General features: G+C 42.2%; 1 protein-coding gene across 1 annotated transcript; it reads right to left on the reverse strand.

Moving 5' to 3' along the window:
- Positions 1 to 492: 492 nt before the first annotated feature.
- Positions 493 to 24,245, reverse strand: slc7a8a (solute carrier family 7 member 8a). The gene is made up of 11 exons (XM_031756826.2): positions 24,113 to 24,245; positions 18,403 to 18,607; positions 14,366 to 14,517; positions 7,242 to 7,367; positions 6,311 to 6,464; positions 5,759 to 5,882; positions 4,359 to 4,462; positions 3,974 to 4,070; positions 3,709 to 3,858; positions 3,336 to 3,513; positions 493 to 2,821 (listed from the first exon to the last, which is right to left on the reverse strand). The coding sequence occupies exons 1-11, from the start codon at positions 24,243 to 24,245 to the stop codon at positions 2,661 to 2,663; spliced, it is 1,584 nt and encodes a 527-aa protein (XP_031612686.1). The 3' UTR covers positions 493 to 2,660.
- Between the last annotated feature and the right edge of the window lie 165 nt (positions 24,246 to 24,410).

Here is a 24,410-nt window from a genome sequence, read left to right on the forward strand (position 1 = left end):
CTAGCAACCACCTACCAATGGTTCAAAGTGATCAGTTTTTAGCATTTTTGCACTTACAACACCTCAAAAAAGGCTTCCATAATTTTATTTCATGATGGTATCATCTCATTTCAATAAGTCACATCTCAATAATTCTAATACTCAAAAGATAAATTATGTATGATATATTGTGATGTCACCACATTGCTTGGCAACCACCTATCAACGAGCTAAAATAACCTCTTCCTATGATCCATCCTATCGTTTTCATTTCACAACAGTAAGATTTCCTTTAGATCCTTTTGCAACCATGCAGCAACAGGCTGAAATGACCCATAATGTAAACCTATAAACAGCATCTAGCACCCCTACCTTTTTTGACCTTTCTCAGTGTGATTAAGTATATCAGTCTGCCAACAGCATGAACAGGTCAGACAATAGCGGACCATGGACACGTAACTAAATGATTAAGTTCAACTCAAGCTGCAAAAAAGAAGACATGAGAACGCTTCCTCACATATATGCTTTTTAATTCTTCTCACGCACTCATCGCCAACATGTACATTTACATTTTCAACACAGAAGTAGGCTTGAGACTTGAGTCCCAGCACGGAAGGTAAAATGCATCTTAAATTAGAGACAGATTTAAAAATAGCATTCTTCTCACAGCGTATGTGGTTATTATAACATATTACAAGGAGGGGGACTTTCATATCACCTTAGCTATTTGCACGTAAAACAAAAATAGTTCCACCACACTGAAGGTCTGTTTTTGGTCGAAATACAAGAAAAAAGCGCAGCTGCGGCACATCAGGGGAGGAAAGTCGGCGCGGCTGTGCTTTAAGTAAAGCAGCTCAAGCTTCAAACTTTGTGTTACACCTGGCACGGTTTGCATTGTCGTGTCACATAAAGTTGCAGCATTTTGTTTCGGAGTTGGAAAAGTTTTCAGGCCTGTATCATAAAACTGATGGAAATGCCACGATTGAAGGTGTTCACATTAAAAGCATCCTTTGAAATGATTTTGGGTACATTTAGATATAGATAGATAGATAGATAGATAGATATAAATGAGGCCTTAATTAAAAATTCAAACATTAGTCAGTGGTTATTTTTATTTACTAAGAAACAATCTACAGACTGTTATGACACTGGTGGAAATGCACAATCAGGCACAAAACACATCATTGTACTCGTAAAGACATCCAAGAAGCCCTGTTCCTCTTACAGTTTAAGACAAATCTCTACAATACTGACCAAACGTTCATGGTTTCTAACACTTATCATCTTCTTGTGTGACTGAGACTCCTGAGGAATAAATATCTAAAGCACCGGTACAGACATATACCACTAACAAACTGGTTTTCAAACAAGCCATCAGCCTGATGTGTTTGGTTTTAGGCAGTGTACTGTATGTAAGGAGAAGGCAGTGGGGATGCCCTGAGACACTAGTGATAACCTAGAAAGGCTGCGGATACAGGAGTGTGTGTTTATGTGCATGGGAGTGTTGTTACCAGAATGTACAGGACAATCATAACATAACCAGACAGCATGTAATGAGTTCATTCAGGGGTGCGTGTTCAGATTTTGCTGGTATCAGTCGTAATATTGCACTAAAATGTCGTCTACTTCATTACGTTATTCGAAAATATCATTTAGGTGTAAAGCTGTTGTGCTTATGCCTTACACAAAGCATCAAACTGATTTCAACAAAGCTACAAAGTAAAGCTACAAAAACATTTTCATCAGAGGTCATGAAATACTTCAACGCAGGCATTCACACGAGCACGTGAGCGAAGCAAGCGTGGAGAAAACGAGTGCGACTCGCCCGCGGGCTCCTTTCAGCCCGTGCTGCCCCGCATTTTTAACGGGTTGTGTAGTGTGATTTTTTTTTTTGTCTTCCTTTTCTTTTGATAAAAGAAAAAAACAACGTCCCCACATCCGTCAAAACGCAGCTGGAATGGCACACGAGCACAGGAGTGTATTCTAATTAAGGCAATTAAGAAAAAAACCTGTGCACCACTAATACAATACAGGTGTCCCACATTCACACTTTGAAGAATACAAAAAGAGCCGACATGAAGACGGTGTTAGAAAACACTAAAATTAATATATTAATACTACTAGAAAAAATTAAGCAATTATCACAATTACAAAATAAATGAATGAGAAATGGTTCAGAATTAAAGTTAAACACAAAAACACAGTATTAGTGTACATCACAACATGAAATGACTTGATCTGAATCCGATTTTCACAATCAAAATGCAGCTCGGGTGTGCTGAACGCACGAAAACACAGATTAACAACATCAAAAAAACTAAGAACAAAAGTGTTGAAGTCATCACAGTCAGTCTTGTGATAGAAATAAAAAAAATGTATAAAAAAAGTCGCTCTTACAGTGAGAGTTTGCAGATAGTGAATAGAAGGCAGGGTGATGATGATGATGATGATGATGATGATGAAATGGAAGGTGCTAACCTTTGTTTATTGCACTTTTGATGGACCCCAGACAGGAAAGTTTGAGGCCAGACTACTTGATTTGGCATCAAATAAAAGACGAGGTGTGGGGGGCACGTGTATAGATGTGTGTTTGCATGTGTGTGTGTGTGTGTGTGCACCCACGTGGGTGTCTGCATGTGTTTGTTTATTTGGTGAGCAGGTGAGATGTGAAAAGTTGCGCTTCAGCAGTCTGCTGATTTGCGGTTGTCTCTGTCCTCCTTCGACAGAGGAGCCCTGGCCTCCTTCATTTCCTCGCCTTCCTCGCCGCTCCCGCTGCTGCTGCTGTCGCTTTCGGCCGGATAAACGACCATACAGAACTTCTGGCCCACGTATGTCATTTTATCTGGGAGAAGAGAGCATGAAAAAAAGGAGTGAGGAAAGATTGAGGTGCAGGCTGTCTGACTACATGATGCACCCTTTATTGACCATGGGCCCACCGGCGGGCCCATTTTACAGGTAAATTTGAAGGGCCGGTCAATAAAGGGTTAAACAGCATAAAGAAAAACAACTGCTATTACTTGTAGTTATAACATTTTATAACATTGCAGTCATGTGAACAACTACTGAAGTACACCACAGTCTTCCCGGGAGTGGACGTCCTAACAAATTCACATCAAGGCCAACTACAAACAACCCAACAGCTACATCTCATGACATGAAGTTCATTTGGTCATGATTGATTCTGTAATTATATAATAATTTTAAAGCATTTTGTGTCTAAATGAAGTACGGTGTCAAAGAACACTTCTGACTTATTAGGAAATATAGTTACTAAACAATAATGAATTTGCATTTTCTGAACATTGAATCATTAAGTTAATGAGAGAAAAATATTGGCCTGATTTATGGGGACATACCAACAACAGCGTCAAAGCACTGTGGCTTGTTGTCCCAGTAGACTCCCAGGAAATAGACTGGGACACCGGTGAGCATGATGGCGAGGCCGATGCCGCACACCACGGGCTCAGAGTAGAGGGAGAAGATGAGCAGGAAGGCCCAGAAGAGGAGGTAAATTACCGGCCATATGAGGCTGATCTAAGAGGAGAGAGAGAGGAAAATAGACTTTTATAACGTAGAAAGAACAATTTTTTAATCCACAGTTTAATCATTCATTTAACTCAAAAGCTATTCCCATTAAAGCTGAACTAGATGGACATTTAAATGGTTTAAATAAGAAAAGTGCAAAATATATTGAGTACAAAGCTAAAACAAAGCACCACATGAACACACCTTGATTGGCCGGTGCATGTCGGGCTGTTTAATACGCAGAACAATCTGCCCGGCAACAGTAACTCCGTAGAAGAGGTAGTTGATGAAGCCCACGTAGTTGATGAGAGTGTACATGTCACTGGTGCACAGCATGAGGAGGGTGGACAGGCACTGAGGAATGAGAAAGGTTTGTTGTGTTTAACAGAGTGTTGTTAATGGAGACAGCAGAACTTGTGTATGTGGTGGAGGTAATATGGAGGAGTGTAACAGGGAGAGCAGTACTCACTGTGAAGAGCAGGGCAGGGATGGGAGTGCAGCGTTTCACATGAATCATGGCCAGCAGACTCGGGAGGTGGCCCTCTCGGGCTCCAGCGAAGAACAGTCTGCAAAGGGAGAAGGACAGAAACACAATGAACAATGTTAGCACGAGGGAGAAGCCAAACATTATGAAGAAAGCAAGAACAACTGGAGGGAGTCTGGGTGCTCAGTATTATGATTGTGATGAATTTAGTGGACATAAAAGCAGGTTAAAGCTCATTTAGACCTCCTTAAAAACGCTGCTTGTTCCTAACCAAGTGCCCTAGTTGACTTCTCTATCTTTGGCCTTGATGTCAAACACTGAGTTCACATAGTACGTGGTCTGTTGATACAAGTCAGATAGTCCAACTAACCGTGAAGATGTGAAGAGGGAACCGTTGACTCCCCCGAAGGTGGAGAGAGCCACAGAGATGGGCATGATCCACGCCATGACTCCGAGCAGCTTCTCACCAAAAGTCTGGGATGGAGAGATGGTTGGATGATAAAACAGACATAAAGGCACATAAGTATGTGTTTTAATTGGAGATAGAAATAGCTGATGTACACACAGAAGACCTATATAGACTCAAAAACCACTTCAACACCACCTCTCATGTTCATTTACTTTAAACTGGAGCTGGACTGCCCTCAGCTTAACATGTACTCATAGAAACTACATTCAAGTTTTGTCACATGCCAATTAACCCTACAACCGAATCATCCACAACTTTTTAATCACTATCTTAGAGCTTGTTGTGTCAAACATAAGGCCCGGGGGCCAGAATCGACCCATCAAAGATTCCAATCTGGCCCACTGGGCAGCTTGAAAAATGTGAACGAGGGCATAAATTTGAATTGTATTTTCAAAACTTTTACTGCTTTTTCTACTGATACAGACCTCCGTCATGGACATCCATACTATGCCAAAGTAATAAAGCAATAAACAAACAAACAAATCACAGAAAAGTTCCTGTTTTTTTACTATCTACTATAAAAATTTCATTTTTTTTTACGTTGGGTCCACAATAAAAAAAAAAAAAGAAGAAGCACAACAAAAACTGTTGGTTAGGGCTCTAGCAATCAGTAATCAGGGCCCTGTACCACTGATCTAACACACTAATGTTACTGACTTGAGAGCTTTAAAAGAAGGCAACAGGACTTCTCTAACTTTGTGAAGATGTTTCTCCTCTCATACAGGAGGCCTTCATTTCTACCAGAGAGTCCCAGGTAATAAACTCACCCACCATAATGTCTCAATCAGCCCTGGTGACGACTCAGGACCACCTCCAAAGAGGATAGTTACCCTACTAGGTGTATATAATCTTGGACTCTTGGACTTTGGTCCAGTTGTTTTAGTACTGAAGCCTCTTGGATGAGAGGCAAAACATCTTCCAAAAAACCCATCCAGTTGCCTTCTTTTCAAGCTCTCAGGGCTACCATGACCTGGATGCCTGAGATCCTACACCAAGGGTGGGAGCTCCAGGCCCTGAAGGACCAGTGCCCTGCAGGTTTTCCATATCACCATGGGCCAAGACACCTGAATCAAATGAGTAGTTCATTACCAGGCCTCTGGAGAACCTCAAAACATGTTGAGGAGGTTTAGCCATTTAAATCCGCTCTGCTGGATCAAGGACACGTCTAAAACCTGCTGGACACCGGCCCTTGAGGCCTATTATTGCCCATGCATTTACCAACAACGACCATTAGAGGGTGACATTCATTTGAAATATCAAGGTGTGTGTCTGAATGAAGTCACAGGACCACAGCTACTCACCACAGCAACAGCATTTGAGGCAAGCAGCTCCTGAGGACTCATGGCTGTGACATAGGCGATGTTGGCGAAGACGTAAACGAAGGTCACGACAGGGATGGAGATGAAGATGGCGCGAGGAAGGTTCCTGAAGACAATACAGCACAATATTTCACTTAAGAACAGAGAAAAGCAAAAGATTTAAGGAAGGAAATTAAAAAGGATGTTTTACAGGTGGGGTATTAATGGATAAGAAAGGTTACCAAAGAATAGGAAATGAGAAAATAAGTCGCTATTTTTTAATTTCTACATCTGTGACCAGACACTGGGAATGTCAGGGAGAGTTTTTCCATTGTTAAGTTACATAAATTTCAGAGAGCTTTAGCAAAAAGGATCAGGGATTAAACATAAGCTTTGTTGGTATGTGACTGCTAATTACTCAAACAGTCACAAGCAGCTTGTAAATCACATATATTCCTATGGCACTGAGACATTTAATCTTGTGGGAATGTGTTTTCTATTCACAGCAGCTTCATATTTATATATGTATATGAGAGGCAGCATAAAGTGTCTTACACATAAGGATCCACCAGCTCCTCTGTGACATAGTTGAGGAAGTTCCACCCGCCATAGGCGAAGGAGCCTTGTAGGAAAGCTAAAGCTATTAAACCCACATCGTAGTCCTGGAAGGGCTCAAAGGCGTTGGCAGGCTCCAGCCAGTAGTACTCTCCTACAGGTAGACGGAAAATCTTCAGCTTGGCACAAACACAATGGAACATTTTCAACGAAAGCACAAACTTTTCCAATTTTGTAGTCATAGTAAAAAAAACAACAAGAAAAAGCGGTTTCTTTTATGGTTCTCTGTGTTTATTTCTTAAATTTGCATGACCTTCCCAAATTAAGTGGGCCTGTTCCCAATCATTTATCTCTGGTTTGATAACTTGTTTTGCTGTCGGGGTAAACAGCCTGGTTTCCTCTGAGGTCTGGCCTTGCTGTAGGAAGCCCAGCTGAAAACTATCAGCTAATGAAATCAGCGTGTGTAAAACACGTTGTAAAAGGTATTTTGTTAAATCCTTGTAAAGTGACTTTGCTGCTTTTCCTCATTCCTATTTTTTTGTTTTGTTTTAATCGCTTATTGAGGCTTGTTTTTAAAGATATGGCTACCAATCTCTCTATTGCATACAGTTCCTCAGATATGAGCTAAATTCCTCCCATCAAATCAGCCTTTGAACTCTTCATTATCTACAGACAATTGTGCAGAAATCCCCGTTTTGCCCTTACAATAACTCTTCCTCAGCCATGTTTGTGCTGTAAACCCTCACAAGCCTGCTGATATTAGCAAAAGGGCCCCAGCAACTCGCTGACCCCTGATGTGAAACCTTTACTGTCCCGACACACTGAGGATGTCCCCACTGACCCTAAGTCTGTGTCTGTGTGTGTGTGACATGTGGCGAAACCATTGTGAGCGATGCACATATGAATGCACAGATGGCAGCGGTGAGCTTACCCTTGCAGACCTGCACGACTCCCATGATGATGATGAGTGCCAGCGCCAGCAGCTTGCCGGCAGTGAACATGTCCTGCACTCTGGTGGCCCACCTCACGCTGGAGCAATTCACCCATGTCAGCAGCACTAATAAGAGAGAAGCACACAGTTACAAATCAAGTACAGCATTAATTCAGCCAAGACTCAAAGTCAAGCTCAGTTGCAAGCTGTCACTGATCTCAGTGCCAGCTCACAGCAGCTGACGGCTCAGCGGATATCATTCTGTGTGACCAACTCATAAAAACTGTGCTATTTAGGCTGCTTCTGCCTGCTTTTATTTAATATGAATATGCAAGCCACCTTGCAACCCGACTCCACCCCAGCTCCATCTTATCAAGACGTTTCAGAGAATTTAGTCTTCAGTAGGTACATCTTAACTGCAAACCCCCACAATGAAACTGTAACCTGACGTGCACATACCTAAAAATGTAACTACACGTCGAGTCGGTGCAGTCAGCAACTACTGTGATTGGCCGATTACACCTGTGCCCTGTTTCTGGCTACTTTTTCGCTGCAGTTGTTGAATGAGAATAACAATCATCGCCTAAAAATCGTATCATCGTTAGGAACAATAATCATAGCACAAATGTAAGGACTCACAAATGTCAGTGAAGTCCTGGAGGGCACAACTAAACTCGGCACTGATGTAAGGGAAAGAACAAGAGGGACAAATACGTTTTGTACCCGAAAAAAACAACTGACCACAACAAAGAGCAAAGACCCAGAAGGGAAAAAGTCCCAGCATTTTGTTTGTTTCTATCAGCTGGCACCACATGAAACACACTGGGACAAGGACCACAAGGTAATTAACATTGGCAATGACATCGACAGCTTACGTAGGTTATGTGGTAGCCTCAACAGAGATTCCTAAATCTGGTGTTAGCCGAGAGCATATCCACCATCACTAATGGATGCTCTGGTCTGGGGTCTTGCTGCTGCCCTCTCTGCTTTCATCTTTCTAAGCATAAAACAAGACGTACCAGAACAGAACCACACCACCAATAAAAACTACAACAGATGGACATAATGGCTTTCCTGTGGTCCTGACTGGACTTGTTTTACTTCACTTTGTTCCAGCTTTTTTTTTTTTTTTTTTTTTTTTTTTTTTTTTTTTTTTAACCTGTCCCGTTTGGTTCTTTTGCCATCAGAATTATTGTCTAAAGGCGAAGAAAGATGCCCAACGGATTTACTTTACCAAATGGACCATCCCAGCCTTGCCGTAATGGTCCATTTGATTCACCTTTATTGTTTATTTTATTTTCACTTGCTGAATACGGGACAGACTTGACTGGTGGAAAGAAAGGGAGAAAGAAAGAGGAAAGAAAAACAGCTGAGAAGAGGGACGGGGAAAAAGGGCAAAAACCAAAAACCAACAGAATAAGCAGACAAAAATACATATATCGATCACCTGGATCACCTGTTGAGAAAGAAAAAAGAAAGCAAGCAGAAGAAAACGAGAGTAATAAACAACATCACAATGATATATGGGAATATGACAGTAAATACTAAATATTAAACATTATTGTGCAGCACGTGAGATCGACAGCGCACAGTGTGCTTTGAGGTAGGAGCCAAAAAGGGTGTAGTTTGTGTGTGTGATCACCCGTGTGTGCACCTGTGAGCATGAACGCGCTTGTTTTTAAAAGGTTCCTTCATGTAATGATCTGCTAGAGGGTGTGGGGGCCACTGCCCCGTCCCTCCAGGGCATGAAGCAGGTATGGAGGAGATCAAAACTCCAGACATCCAGAGGCCCCCAGAACACAAGAGACCAAGGAAGACCAACAGAGGGCAGCCGCGCCTACTATCCCAGAAAGAGCTGAGGAGAGTCCCAGATGAGGGGTCACTCAGCAGCCGCGAGCAGAAGCCGGGGGTTGCAGTGACGTGCCCGTGAGCTCCGCCGGCAGCCAGCTGTGCCTGAGTGACCGAGCCCCAGGCCGAGGGCCGAGGCACCCCATCCCAGTGGCCCGAGCGAGCCCCAGGCTCCAGGCCCCGATAAGCAGCCGCCAAGGAGTGAGCCGGTGGGTACCTGGGCGCCCACCCCGGACACAAAGAACCACCAACGCACCGATGTCTGAGGGCGTCTGCCACTGGCAGGGGAAGTGGTGGGGAGATGGGCCTCAAACCTTGGAGGGCCTGAGATGTCCCCAGAGAGGTGGCGTCTGATACCCAACCTGACATATAGACACAGACAAACAGGCACACACAGATACAAACATCTATTCCCACCCTCATGCTCTCATATACAATTACTCAACACTCACCCAACGTGGAGACGGACATAAAGAGACGCTGTACACACAATCACACTCCCCAAGCGTACTCTAAGCCCCGGGTCTAGGTACCCTTGCCCCTGGAGGGGGAAACTGCGCCCAGACCCAGGTGATGTTACCCTTTTCCCTGCGGTGGGGAGAAGCAGACTGCCCCGACTCCGCAGCAGCAGGGAGGCCCCACATTCCAGACCCCAGTCGGACGGCCTTTTCAACTGAATCCTCTTAATATCATTGACTTCAGATTTTCACGTATGAGTAGACATTGCTACTGTTATTACTGGACATATATGAAATTTGCACTGTGAAACAGTCAGACTACATATAGATTGTGTAAAAGTATTCTGCTGAGCGTGCTTGCGCCGACTTATCTTTGGGGTTGGGTGTTTATGACCTGAAGTAATAGTAACTGAATAAAATTTGTTGATCAGTAACACTGAAGGCTGCATTGGTTTACGCATTGATTGCTTTATTATTCACTCAAAGGCATTGTCACTGCATTGTTTGCAGTCGTCATAATTTTGCCCAACACTCAAAGGAGATATGAGATATATCACTGATGAACCCGATAGAGTTAAAGTTTTCTCTGATATCAGGTCAGTGAATTAGCTTAAAGCTGCACATTTGAACGTGTGCGATGTTTCTCAACATGTAGGACAACAGCGACCTTTGACTTCCTTGCTGCATCATCACATTCACCCGTTATCACCGTGTGCCTCACCTGCAGTTTCCCTTTAAAATGCAGCAATTAGTTGTTACAACACGAGTGGTGATTTATGAATAATGTGATCTGAGAATGCACTTTGGAGTACTTCTATGCTTGCATGCTTATATAGTGTAACATTACATGCGTTTGCTACTTTCTGAACGTTTGTGGACTTGCTCCTGTCGATGTATTTACTAGACAGCTTCATATCAGGGTTGATGTGATGAAGGGAGATAAACGTGGCCTCGAGAAATTACTCGACATGTTAAAGTTAAACGTTTTGGTAGGGATGACCGATGTTTTTCTAACTGTCTGGTCCTTTCAGAGCTCTCTAATCCTGCTCATCTGGCATTTAGCAGAATTTTTTTATTTTTTTTAGAAAGCCCTAAAATGTATTTAGAAAAAGCTTTTGACGTCATGGGAAAGCTAACACATACAAGAGATAATGGATTTGATCTGTACTGCTGAGTACAACAGGCCAGTGGGTTCAGGCCAATAGGGTGCCATCAAAGAATAAGCTTGTTTGACTTTGTGGGATTAAGTTCATCACATTAAATAACTTTGAGCGGAGCTGCCACTGCAGGGAACAAAGCCAGATGCACGTGAACGGACATGCATGATATTAACATACTGCAGGTGTGTGCTGAATGCAGACAAAGGGGGGCACATGATGGGGTTTGCAGATCGGACATAGTTGTGGTGGAGCTATGCAAAAATTTGTGCTGCTCCTGCTGCTACTTCCTCCACACAAAAGCAGGAAACAAACGGTATGCAGATTAGTTCAAGACTGATTCTTATGTAACTCTCATTAACTACATATTAAATCCCAAAACCAATCTGGTGGTAAACAACTGTTTTAAGAGCCAGATGATGTTTCCCACTGCTCTGCATTTCAGTTATAGCATAAACATTCCCTCCTGCTCTGCTGTGCTGACTGGCAGATTGTGGACAAACACCTGAAGGCACCATGGGACCTTGGAGCTGCTGAGCGTTTTCTAAGCAGAGCATACAAAATGAAGGCATTATGTGCTCTGTGTGGATGTGTGTGTGTGTGTATAGGAAAATGTCCTGAATTAACCATGAGCCTGTTGGAAAACATTGGAGAATTATGACCTTGCATGAAGCCATCTGTAGGAAGAGGCAGACCTCACGGAGAATCCCCCTGCATGTCTTTGAAATGGTACACCATTTAAAAAGTAGTCTGTCATGCAGCATGACGCCGTCAAACTGCCCGGTGACTGGTACTGTCTGGTTTGCCTGTCACTTAATCCGGTTGTAACCAAATAAAAAAGTAAGGCAATATCCTGCAAACTATTACATAACATTCTGCCAAGGCCAAATTTAGGAAATCACAGGTACGTCTAAACACAGACCCAAATAAACAACAGGGCTGACATCCAGAAATTAGGACATGAGCGGAACAGGTGACCTCTAACCAACTTTTCTCTGAACAACAAGAAAATAGGAACAAAAACAACAACAAGGCTCAAGTTTTTTCCCCTTAAAAGCTGCCTGACAACATCTGTCTAATCGACTCAAGAAAGAAGAAAATCTAGAATTACGCAATAAAGCATGTGCTAGCAGTTCTTGGTCGAGCTAAGCACATTTGGCTTCAGGGCATTCGTGTAAGTGGATTAAAAAAAAGACAGGTTAATATAGGTCAATGTGTCAGAAACATAAAAAGCAAAGTATTCAGACAAAAACAGAAAAACTAAACAATATCAAAGAAGCTGTTTCCAGCCTGCTTCGTCAGCTTGTTGTATATCTTGTCGAGGACCATGACGGTTATGAAGTTTGATCCCTTTCAGCCCTTTCAGAGGCGTATTTACAGGCTTTCCCGCATTAAGCTGCAAGTGTTTCCACCCAGGAGTGTGCCATGTAGCTATTTTGTTGTTGTAACAGGGCTTCTTCTGCCAATTTCAGCTGACATTTCTTCAAATGTAAGAAAGCAATTATTGCTTTCCACCCATTTGGTGCCAAATAACTCAGAGCATAAGACTGCGTATTCTGCTAGCTTAGTAAAGCAGCAGTAGTGTTTTTGCCTACGGTCATTAGTAGTAATCAATTGGTTAACTACATTTAAATGTCTTTTCATGCATTCTCATGCAAGCCTTTGGAAAGTGAGCTTTCAGCATCATTAAGCCAAACAGGGCAGCGAGCTGAGCTCATCATGGGAAGCAAATCAAAATATACTCGGTTAAAAGTTTCACTCGCCTTTGAAAAACCTACCAAGTGAAACTTTATAGCTGCCATTTTTAGTTATGCATATTTTATATGCCATTTGTATGATTTTTCCAGTCTTTCCAGTTCCAAGCCCAAGGACGCTTTAGCATGCAGACTGAAGCAGGGCTCAAACCACCAGCAGTCATCCACTTGCTTTTAGGGTCTAAATCTAACCATTTTTGAGTGTAAAGGTAAAAAGTGAGGGAGGAAATAAAAGAAGAAAGAAAGTTTAAGAACACCAAGAGTTGGACTTAATGGGGAGACGCAGGAAACATCTGAGAGCTGCAGTATACAAGATGAGTGAGTGAGAATGCTTCGAGGAAGGAACTAGTGTGCAGTTTAACTCAGAGAGATATTTTTTAAAGCAACTTGCATCCAGAAAATATCACACTGAACACAACTGTTGTCCTCCCAATAAAAAGAATGTATACATGATACGTACAAATCGCCACCAGGTAACACAAACAGTGCACGTATTCTTCTCCAGGCTTCTTCTCTTTTTGTGTCTCAAGGCTGCCTCCAGTATTTGTCTACTGTGTGTGAACTTTGTCGAAGTACTAAAATCCACCACAGTCATGTTGGCGCCAACACATTTGTCCATTTGTCTCCACACATTTACGCTAAACTCTGCCAGCTCTCTGTGTACTTCCTCTCTCACATGACCTCTAACTGAGGGTTAAAAAACACAAGCGCTTCATAAAACAGGGGAAAACTGGGATAGAAGGCATAAACTGGATAAACAAAGACATAACTCAACCAGTCGGTGAATTATAAATAGGTTGGATGTGATGACGTCACTTTGATCAACAAAGCAACAGTTGCTGCAGTGGAAATCTAAATGCTGTTATTAGACTCGTTCATTAAAGCTGCATGAGGCAGATATTTGCTCTAAGCCCCTCCCACAAGAGAAGTGCTTGCTTAACTAGGCCTTAAAATAGGTGAAACATGTCTCCCAAAGCCTTGATTGTACTCTGTTGCAGACATGGAGAGCCGGAGACAAGACGATCAAGTCATCGTTCCAAGTTCGCTGTAAGGTAAAGTCTCCACGTAAGAGTCTGAGTAATTACACAACCACAGGGTCTCCACAGACCCTTCTGGTCACCATCTGATAATGAAATTTACACCACTCGGACCCAAACTGACCCCGAGCCAAGATATGACGACAAAGCGTCAAGGAAACTATAAGCAATACTTAAAGCAGAATTTAAACCCCACTCTAAGCAGCTCGGAAAGAAAAGCGTCTGAACTTCTTTAAGTTCCTTGAAGAACTCCAGACAGTTGGTGTCGACACTGACTGTCTGCCATCTATAATCCAGTTTTGGGATCCCTTCACAGATGCCTTAACACGCACATGATAGGGTGGGGCAAGCTTTCACAATGGGTTCACCCAAAACTTGGCTGATTGTGAACTTGGCTGTGACCAACACCCGTTTTCACACCTTTGCTCGTGTGATTAGGCAGAGGATCAATAGGGGGTCTATAACCATCTTATGGACACTCCCAATAGGTCTTAAAAAATCTGGGTCTCTCCACCATTTGCTCTTAAAACTGAAGAAGCTTCTCGGATGAGAGGTGAAACGTCTTCAAAAAACTTTTCTTACGCTTTTCTTTCCAAGCTCCTTAGACTACAATGATCTGGATGACTGAGAACCTTCACAGACATCACTGGTTGAACTTTTTTGTGTTTCACAAAGTATTATGTAACCTTTAGAAGTCAATGCCTTCACCAGTTTAGCATTAACGCCATTAAATTCAGTCAGTTTGTAGTTCAGTTAATTTTAGTTGTTGGAAGTCTGTCCTCCATTATGTGGAAAACACATGCAGCTGTGGGTTGTGGTTCATTTGTGTCTGGACTTGTGCACACGAGTTAGATGTGATGTGCTACTCACAAAGACAAACGGCAGCCAGCAGACGCAAGCCATTTTCTGGTGGGAAGCAGGTGGGGAACAGAGGCTGCAGGACATAGTTGGAGAACGTCAGCGCGATCACAGCCTGGTTGGTCGGGTAGATGACCAACACAGCGATCCACAGCCGCAGGAACCTAGGCAAATACAAGGGATAGTTATAAAAGAACTTTAACTGAGTATTAATGGACTACGCGAACAAAAATAAGTCAATAAAACAGCTCACATGTTCATGGTTTATTAAGCTTGCAACAGTCAAGTAAAAGTTTTGCAAAAGTATTGCTTCCATTCTCCACGTTACATTAATTTAATAGTTTTGTACTTGGAAAACAAGCTACACAACAGTGTCACCTTTGGGTTCTGAGGAGCCACGAATGGCTTCAGTTGCTATTCTCAGCTAACACTAAAAAAACAAATGACCCAGTTATTGAATACAAACACTTCCTTGCATCACTCAGAACAAAGCAGAGAGAGGAAATCTCATGCTGCCTGTGACTAAAATAGTAACATTTTTTGCAGCAAGTTTTGCAGCTACTTTGATGTTTGGTTACCGGCACATTGCCCCGTTATTTTCCTGTGTTTGTGCAGGGAAAAGACATTTAGTTTAACCCAGACCACTAACATTTCTGCCTGGCAACAGTTTAAAACAATGTGACTCATTCCAGTCTTTTAACCTGCTTGAGTAGCAGTAGTCATGGAGAAACACAACAGTGAAACAATACACCAACTGTTACTCATTGTCTGTTTTAATAACACATCAGCCCATTGTTTTTTGTTAAATTTTTTTATTACCAGTGTTTACTCAAATTGATGTATTTTGTAATGTTCTCCTGTTTTTCATCTTACATGATTTGTTTTCTCTGCAGTTATCACTAAAACATTCACATCAGCGCCTGCACTAATCAAACTTGGGCAGAAATAAACAACTTTAGATAGACATGCCTGACAATACTTATCTCACTCGTCTCAGCATGATAACGAAAACATGCAAACATACAGATATCAGTAATAGTGGAATAAAATGAATAACGGGCTGATGACACGAGATTTAGCAGAGCTCACGGGTTTAACAGAGTGACAGGTACAACCGGACACGTGATATCTCCATTAAATTCTCTGGAAGCTTAAAAAGGGGTCATTACACTTGAGTGCATTAATGGGATGGCGACTCGCTGGAATTTGTGAGTGTTTGATGAAAAAACGTCCACACTAGTGTTTGAAAGTCAGTCTCCAATAACTCGCCTTTCACACTGCTAGCTTCACTTTTAGCATTTTTAAAACTCAACTTCAGTACATTTCAGGTAAATGGCGTAATTTTTTTTACTTAACTAAAGTTACCTACAGTTATTACAGTTAAATACAATGTGCTGGGTTTAACATGTAAATATATGATAAACTAAGGTGACAACGATGAAACAAGCTAAACTACCATTACACTTTAAAGCACACCAAACTAGCTGCAATATTCAAATGTTAATTAATGTATAAATTATCTATAATATAATAAAATGGACTTGTTGAATATTAGGTGGTTAATAAATTATGAAAAGAACAATCTGTATGTTATTTAGCACTAAGTAGCATTGAAATATATCAATGTATAAAGTTTGTTGATGCATCTTGCTAACAATGTAAGATTCTGTTAGCTCATGAGTTAGCATTCCACCTAAAAACTAAAATGCTAACATTAACGCCTTTCTTCTGCACTGAATCTATATAGAGTCTTTGACCTAGACTACACAAGTGTTGCTAGCGACACTGTTGCTAATGTTTTCAGTCAACTTTGCTTGTTTTAAATCTACACATTAGGTACGTCATAAGCACAAGCCCTTCTGAAACCCTACAGCGTAATCCGGCGTGCACCTTCCTAGAAATGTAACTATACATCGCCCTCGACAGGTACAGATGTAGCCGTTGGCGTCACCCACTTGTGGAGGCTACAACATGGCCTGCAGTTCCATTTCTAAGTAAGTCCACGTCAGTTTATGATGTAGGGCACAGCAAAGTTACGGTGTAGGGTTTCAGAAGGGTTTGCGGTTAGAGGATGATGCAATGTAATGAGAAATTTGTTAATCATTTCTTTCCATTTAACTTCCACTTAAACCTCAACCTGATACACCAACAGTATTCTGTGTAGGGGACATTACAGGTGTTATGTAACCCACATCAGTTTGATACAACAAAGGCACTTTGTGCATGAAGCGCTGTCCATTCAAGTGTTTGACGGTACAATTTTCAAATTCTTTCTTTCTTCTGCGAGCTCGCCTTCGCACAGCTGTGAAGGTGATGTAAGTACATCCGCCATTCCAGTTACCGACTTATAAGCACACCCCCATATACACAGATGGGGACAAAGGGAGCAGCACAACAAAAACAAACATCCCTTGAACATGTATTTATTTATGCTATACCGAGGGCACATGGAAACAGTGCGGCCCCAACACTTCAAACCAAGCATGTGAAGCCACAGAGTACAAAGTCTCTGGAGTTAAATGTTCATTGATGTGTATTGATAGTTTGCGCACAAAGAGACACAAACAATCATTGTCTGTTTGGTCTGCTTGAATTCCTCTCCCAGAATATCTTGATAATATGCATCCTTGTGATAGTTGGGGGAAAAAAACAATGGTCCGATGTGTGTTTACTTTCTGAGAAAAGCCCCGGTGTGTGTGAAATCTTCGTTAACAAACGATATTGTTTTTGCTAGGAAACTAACTTAGCGTGGTTCCAAAGCTCTTACTGTAAGAACCACGACCTTCAAGCTAGCCATTTGTGGATGAATGGGAGGAGGCCGTAAGCGGAAAGTCAGTTCAAAACTTTCCATTAAAGATGGAAAAACCCCACAGCGGTGTGACATTTGAGATTCTCTGAGTCACCTCGAAGCTTCTTTGCTGGCAACTAATTCGAGTCAGTTGGCTGAATATATGTTTCTGCAGTTGGCTACAAGCTGAAGTCCACCTTTCTACGGTGGCCTTTACGTGCAAACCACAACATCAAAGCCAAAAAATGTCAAAGATTTACAGGCAAAACTGATAAAAATACAAAATTTCACAAAATTAATGTCATTGTAGGTTTTTGGGTTTTTTAATATGTCATACATGGTCACTGTGCTTGCACTTCTGGACCTGCTTTGGATCCGTATATCTGAGCTATATCAGCTGGATAATTCTCCAGGACTCGTCTAAATCCATGTCAAATTAACTTTAGTCCTTTGGGTGACTTCTGGCCCTTTTTCTCTTTGTTATACAGTTAATAACCAAATCTTTTGCGGGATGATTCGGGGTTTTTAGCCCTCACTCATCTGAGAGTGATTAAAAAAGTCCAAAGAAAGAAGCTAAACTATAAATCATTCCAATTTCAAAGATGTTATGCTTTGAAAACACATTTGTTATGGAGAAAAACAGCTTTCAATTAGTAAAAAATGGTGTCCTAATTTTGTACTTCATGGTCTTAACCAGGGGTTTCCAACTCCAGGCCGTGAGGGCCGGTGTCCTGCAGGTTTTAGATGTGTCCTTGGTCCAACACAGCTGATTCAAATGGCTAAATGACCTCCTCAACATGTCCTGAAGTTCTCCAGAGCCCTGATAATGAACTAATGATGTCACTCAGGTGTGTTGACCCACGGTTATATCTAAAACCTGCAGGACACCAGCCTTCGAGGCCTGGAGTTGGAGACCCCTGGTCTTAACCATAAAGAAGACAGCTGGCGACCCACCCTGTATCCTTACTGTTGAGTTTTGACACCTCAGTGTATAATCAATAAAAACATGATTTGACGGCCATTAGGATAAGTTTCTGTTTTTTCCAAAGGGCGCCCAGTAATCTGCTCAGAAACTCAGGCACACTGAGCCCTTTTGTTCTAACAGGCCTGAAAATATGACAGAAACACCTCATAAAAAAAGAAAAAGAAATAAGAGTTACCCCTAGTAGACCTCCAATGAGGGAAGAGTTAAAACACAGGTGCTGATTTACCCCTGAAGATGTGTGACATCTATAAAAAAAAACCCGAATGACTCACTCACCCTGCCAGTCCACCAAAGATGTCCTTGACGTAGGAGTAGTCTCCTCCAGACTTGGGGATGGTGACGCCCAGCTCGGCGTAGCACAGCGCCCCGATGGCGGTGATTATGCCGGTGATGATCCAGACGATCAAAGCCACGCCCACTGAGCTGGCATTCTCCATCACGCCCTTTGGGCTGACGAAGATACCTGAGCCAATAATATTACCTGGTGGAGGGCGGAGGGAGAGAGAGAAAGGTTTCACGTTTCAGTAATGAGTTTAAAACATTCGCATACTTTTTAACTGAAAGTCTGGTTTGCAAGTCTGGATTTGCACCTGGCAGGAGGTCAGAAGTGCTGTCCAAAAGCATTATGGGAAGTATGTTGTCTAGCTTTAGGGCTTGACCCATGTTATTAGAAAACAAAGTGTGGCTATAAGGGCATCTCGTCTGCCTATTTATTACTATCTTGTGATTATTATACAAGTGGATGGCGATCAGTGGTGTATGAATTCACCCAGAAGCACCACGGGACAGACTGAAGAAACAGACATATGACAAACTAGACAGGAAATAAATAATTAGGTCATGAGTAAAACGGAAAAGATACTTTAAAAAATAAGAGAGAGAACGGGCAGAGTTTCAACAGCAATGAATCAGTCGAGCTGCCTGGCAAAGTGGGAATTTGCGATATGCTGACTTGGCATAGCTATGAGGAGATGGAAGAGGGCCGAGAGCAGGGTTAACGAGTGCAAAGAGGGAGGAGGGCTGAAACGTGGATGCAGAGGGGGGAGAATAATGCCCTGACATATTCAATGAGCGTCAGAGAGCAGTTTGCACAGCAGACGAAAGAGACGGATGGTTGGGTTCAGGTCTAACACGAAAGCGTTCACTCCTCTGATATGGCTGACGTCGGGGGTCACGAGCCTCTGATCAAGTTCAGCTCACCGTGGTTTGAAGGCTTGATGCCATCAGCCACGGGGAAAAGTGTTGGGGTCAAAGGTTGGCTGGGTTAAATCACAGTGAGTGCAGTTTTACAGTACAAAAGTCAGAGATATGAATGATGCTATCACATTGTGCCTCGAGACATCATCAGGTGGATCCTTTGTGACCGCTATAACTGCAGATAAAGTGTTGTATTTAAGCTGCTGCTGACTCCTGTTCAGACCAAGCTGGGGGACATTAGGGCTCCAACTTGTGAATATTATCAAACTACTTCTATTTTAACCAATTAGACAAACTAATTTGTCTTTTTTAATTTCTTGTGTAATACAGGACTGATTCTTCAGGCCTGTATAAATCTACACCAAACAATATTAAAAAGAATCATCCCTTGTTTGCACACTCATACACGCACAATGGTGCTCTATTTAAGTGCTCGTGGTATCTCGGCTTTCTAAGATTAGCCTAATCTAAGTCAAAGGCATGTGCACAACTAAAAACATGCAAGTCTTTCTCCCCTGATTTTGTTGACATCTTTATGACAGAGTGCCTCACCTTTAACATCTAGAGGCAGGGGGGAAAGCAGCCATCTGCTGACTCAGCATTAACGTTGCTTTTCTTGTAAAGAAGTCTGGATGGGTGGATTTGCTTGTGCAACATGAAGTTTGGTAGACTTTCCTGAGGCTGTTGAAGGCAAAGTGTTGGGTCTATGTTGTTTTGAATGTGTTCATGCTCTGAGCTTCAGATAAGGGAGACTTTTTTTATAGAGGCAATCAAATGTGCATGTGCACGTAGTGCGTTCGTGTCATGTGCATCATTGCGCACTACGGTGCAAGACTGCTGACTAATGTGGAATCTGCATGTTTCCTGTTCTTACATTTGTTGTTTTACATCCCTTTGTCTCCAAGCAGGCCGAGGGGAGAGAGATTAGGGAGGTTTTTTTGGTTTTTTAATGTGGAGTTGCCAAATTGTTTGCAATCTCGGACCAGCTGAGCGCTGCATCACCTTTAAGAACGGGAAATAAAAAGTCTGAGCTGTCAAATCTCCACAAAGTTGCTCTCTTTTACATATTTTGGTACATTTTTAACCACAGGATATATTGATATAATACTTTTTATTAGATTGTTGTTTCATAAAGGAAGAGGATTGGTTTGTTCCCTCTGGGCATATTTCTGTTCCTTGTTTTTCAAAACCTAAAACTTTACAAGATTTCATTTTTAAGGAATTAGAAAGACCACTTTTTCCTTTTTAGGTTTCTAGGAAGCCACATTTTACGTGATGCATAATAGAAACTGGGATCACTGTGTGGTACTTTCAGCTGCCCACATGAGTCACCAGAGCAGTCATGCAAACCCCCCCCATTAATCCAACATGGGACCAGCACTCAGAGTACAATCGCTTGTGAAGCCTGGCGGCTGGTTCGGGCCACCAAAGCTGGGATCGTTCATCACAGCATGGAGCTACTATTAGAAGGGCTGACTGCTATTAATTCTTTCATTTACTGGGTTAAGACATATAGGAACTGTGAAATAAAAACTAGCTAAAGAGTAATGATCATCCTTTATGCTAAATAATTTTTCATTTTTAACGAAATGAAGCAAAAATAAAAACACTTAGCGTGCATTTTTTAACTAGTAGTAAGACTTGGCATCGACAACCAAAATCTAAACAACGCTGATGCTGGATCCAGACATGAGACAGTGTTCATGTTAAAACTCCGACTTTAAAACAGATTTAAGATTTTTCTAATCTGGTACAAAACAAGGTCTTAGTCTACATTGCAACAACATAAAAACCCATTTAAAATATTTTCAGGCTTAGTCGTGCATAATTTTGGGCGAGGCCACTTTGAGTGACGGGAACATGCTGCTTTGTTGTGTTGAGGTTGTAATGAAAGACCTTCTGAGGAGTCTGGTGTTCACCCCCCCACCCCAGTAAGTACATTTTGTTCCAAGTGTGTTTTTCAACATGCAAAGTCAGCATCATTCTTAATGTCACAGCGGATTACAGACGCACGTTGCTCAAGAAAGTGGCTAAGACAGCTTTCCACAAGAAAAAATAAAATGCTACACACAACACTTTGAAACAATAGTTTATAAGCCAATGGTTTCCAAATTAACGAGTGTTTATGTATGCAGTCTTTTACATAGACTGTAGATAAATGATGCCCATGTCCCTCTTTTATATACAGTCTATTATATAAATTAGCTTGTTGTCTGAGCCTCCCTGTGACACGTCTGAAGATACCACTCAACCAAACAGCATCCACAAGCTATAAATGTTAGGCAGCATGTGTGTGTTTGTGCAGCATTATGATATAACCCAGATGAGCCTTTGCAAAGCTCTGTAAGATTAGTCTTTGTATTTCCCCTCAGCTGCAAATCCCTGTTTAAACAGCGACCAAGCTGAGGCAACCTGCTGCTTGGCCCTCAGCCGGAGCCTCAGACTGTGCATGCGTGCATGCACAGTCTGGTATTATTACACTGAAGGTATTATTACACTGAAGGTATTATTACACTGAAGCAATTAATCGGACATAACCCGCATTAATGGTTTTGATAGCAAGAAGAGGAAAAGAGGAAGCAAAATAAAGGCAGGTTTGTTTGTTTGTTTATCATTAATCCTGGATTTAGGCTCCTCAATATGAGTCAATTTAAAAAGAAATTAATATTTAATAAAAGTGCAATTCATCCAGGAATTTCTTTACATAATACAAAGACTGGGGTGCAGCTCAGACAGGGCTAAGCCAGGCAAGCTAATAAAACAGCATTATCAGGGTGGAGCAAAGAATGGCCAAAAGTTCACTTCTAATCCCAGGCTTTGGACCTTTCTGCAGTTACGTGTCTTCGTGTGTGTGTGTGTATGAGCGATAAATGCCTGAACTGTACAATAGGCCATAAAACCATTTGATGTCCTCGTGTGCTCGGCCCTTTCCATGGAAACCCAGCGGGGCATGTTCGTGAACCAAAGGATCAGTCGAGTCGCCTGAGCTCACGTCTCCCTCGCACATGACGGTGTGAACTGAAGTGGCATGAATGAGTTACTTGACCAAGGACGAGAGGGCTGAGCACTCTGGTGAGTGCGCCTATGAGTGTGGACTATGGAGGGTTATAAAAACCTCCCGGCCCTATGCTGCCACAACATTTCTTAACGATTGGCAGGTAAATGAAGATTGATAAAGCAAAGAGTTTAAATTATGATGAATGTGGGTGTGTTGAAGGGTGGAGCTGGTGGAGTAAGGATGCTGTCAGCATGCGCAGGGATCTCCAGCTGATTTCACAGTGTAACAGTCTCATCTCTCCCTGCCGCGTCTTTTTTCCTTTCTTGTTGAAAGCCTCTCGGGATATCAACCCACCCCGCTGTCTCCCCTCTCTTCTCCCGTTGCCGTGGAAACACATGAATGAGTGACTCATCCCCGCCCTTGTATTCCTCCTGGCAAGGTCAGCATGAGGACCGCACACTCTGGCAGGACAACCTGTGCCATATTTTACCCCAAAGTTTTTATAGTTTGTCATCTGATGATGATGATGCATCGAGAGACCCCTGCTGCTGTTACACAAATGAGGGTTGGCTTTCACTGCTTGAGGTTAACTAAGTTCAGTTCTGTTATGGTCCGTCTGATCCATGAGGATAGTGACAGTGCTAGCAGGCTGATTGTGGTCATTTGAACTAAAATATAAAATCAAAGCGATTTATGGTTATTTGGTAACAATTTTGATTAGAAAATCAATCAGTCAACATTTAAAACAATGCTAATCAATCTCACACCTGACAACATCATCGCTTCTACCTCTGACCTCGGAAAGCTTCTTCCAAGAGAAGTTTCCATGTTATATTAAACTGCGGTACATAGAGCTTATTTTACGATTTGCCCAGTGTAATGTAGAACAGCACTTTGAATGATTCGAAAACTTAAGGCAAAGCAGCTTTCTATTAATACTTTTCCTCAAGTGTCACTGTGCAGTATTCAGCTGTAATTACAAAGAATGGTAGATTCCCGCGCAAAGGTTCCTGCATTTTACAGGAGTAAGGAGTCAAATAACTGAACTAAATGTTTAAAGTCACTAGAGAAATGTCTTTAACCCTTTATGTGATGAACCATATATGGTAAGCTGATTGAAAGAAGTCTCGTAATATGATCCAGTATCATTGCAGGGTATTTTGGTGTGTGTGCATTATAATGGGCTAAACGTGCATTTTCCAGTCAGTGCTAACTAAATTACAGCTGCAGGCTCAGTTCAGTCACATGAGCCTAAAAACTGCATGCACCAATTATGAGAGATGAGTGAAAGTGACAGCATCCTGATTGCTGCCTAGACTAAAGAGAAATGATGATGGCTTCAGTGATTAACAACTGCAGGGGCAAAAGGTAGGAGACTGTTGCAGGGCAGACTCAATAACGATATAAGTTTAGTTCGTGGTGTCTACCTGTGTTCAGATGTTTCCAGGTGTCATGTGAGGTTCTATAGAAAGTGTCTTTGCCTGATTTAATCGTTTTTGATCAACTACTTTATGTGTTGGCAACAGCTCTGCCTGGAGTCACACAAATGATCATCATTGTCATAAACTTGTAAACTACAGTCCTCAAATCTGGAATCTGACCCCAGTGCAGCTTTTATACCCTGCTCATAACTGAAGAGCAGGTGGCTGTATACTGCAGTGCTTAGTCCCATCCATGTTCGTCATATTCTCTGTTTCTCTCATTTTTACACACTTTTCATACAGTCTCAGACCCTCAAACATTCAATATAAAGATTCGTCGATGTGCTGTCAGAGCAGCAGCGACACTCACCAACAATAATACCGCAGGCGCTCACCAGCCCGATCTCCTTCTTGAGCGCAACACCTCCTCCTGACTCCTTCACGGCGGCACCATCCTTGGCAGATCCCGCCGTGCTGCTGCGTTGTCTTGGACCGTCCGTCATCTTATTGGATGGGCTTGATTTTATTTGGTTTTAAATGTCTTTTTTATGCACCTGATGTTGCCCGTGCGCTTGCAGTGCTTGAGCGCAAGCGTCTTCCTTGTGCGCACAGAAAACGTGCCCCACTTATTTGATAAGGAAGTTTATTGTTGCTGCGCTGTCAGCAAC

Source organism: Oreochromis aureus, linkage group 3 (genome assembly GCF_013358895.1).
Source record: "Oreochromis aureus strain Israel breed Guangdong linkage group 3, ZZ_aureus, whole genome shotgun sequence".
In the NCBI taxonomy this organism is placed as follows: domain Eukaryota; kingdom Metazoa; phylum Chordata; class Actinopteri; order Cichliformes; family Cichlidae; genus Oreochromis; species Oreochromis aureus.

Bases quoted from the DNA above. Each gene is read 5' to 3' on its own strand.
- slc7a8a (XM_031756826.2), bottom strand. From the start codon at position 24,245: ATGACGGACGGTCCAAGACAACGCAGCAGCACGGCGGGATCTGCCAAG. The intron at 6,465-7,241 runs GTAAGCTCACCG...GTCTACCTGTAG, and splicing joins AGTCGTGCAGGTCTGCAAGG to GAGAGTACTACTGGCTGGAG. The intron at 3,859-3,973 runs GTGAGTACTGCT...CTCATTCCTCAG, and splicing joins TCCCTGCCCTGCTCTTCACA to TGCCTGTCCACCCTCCTCAT.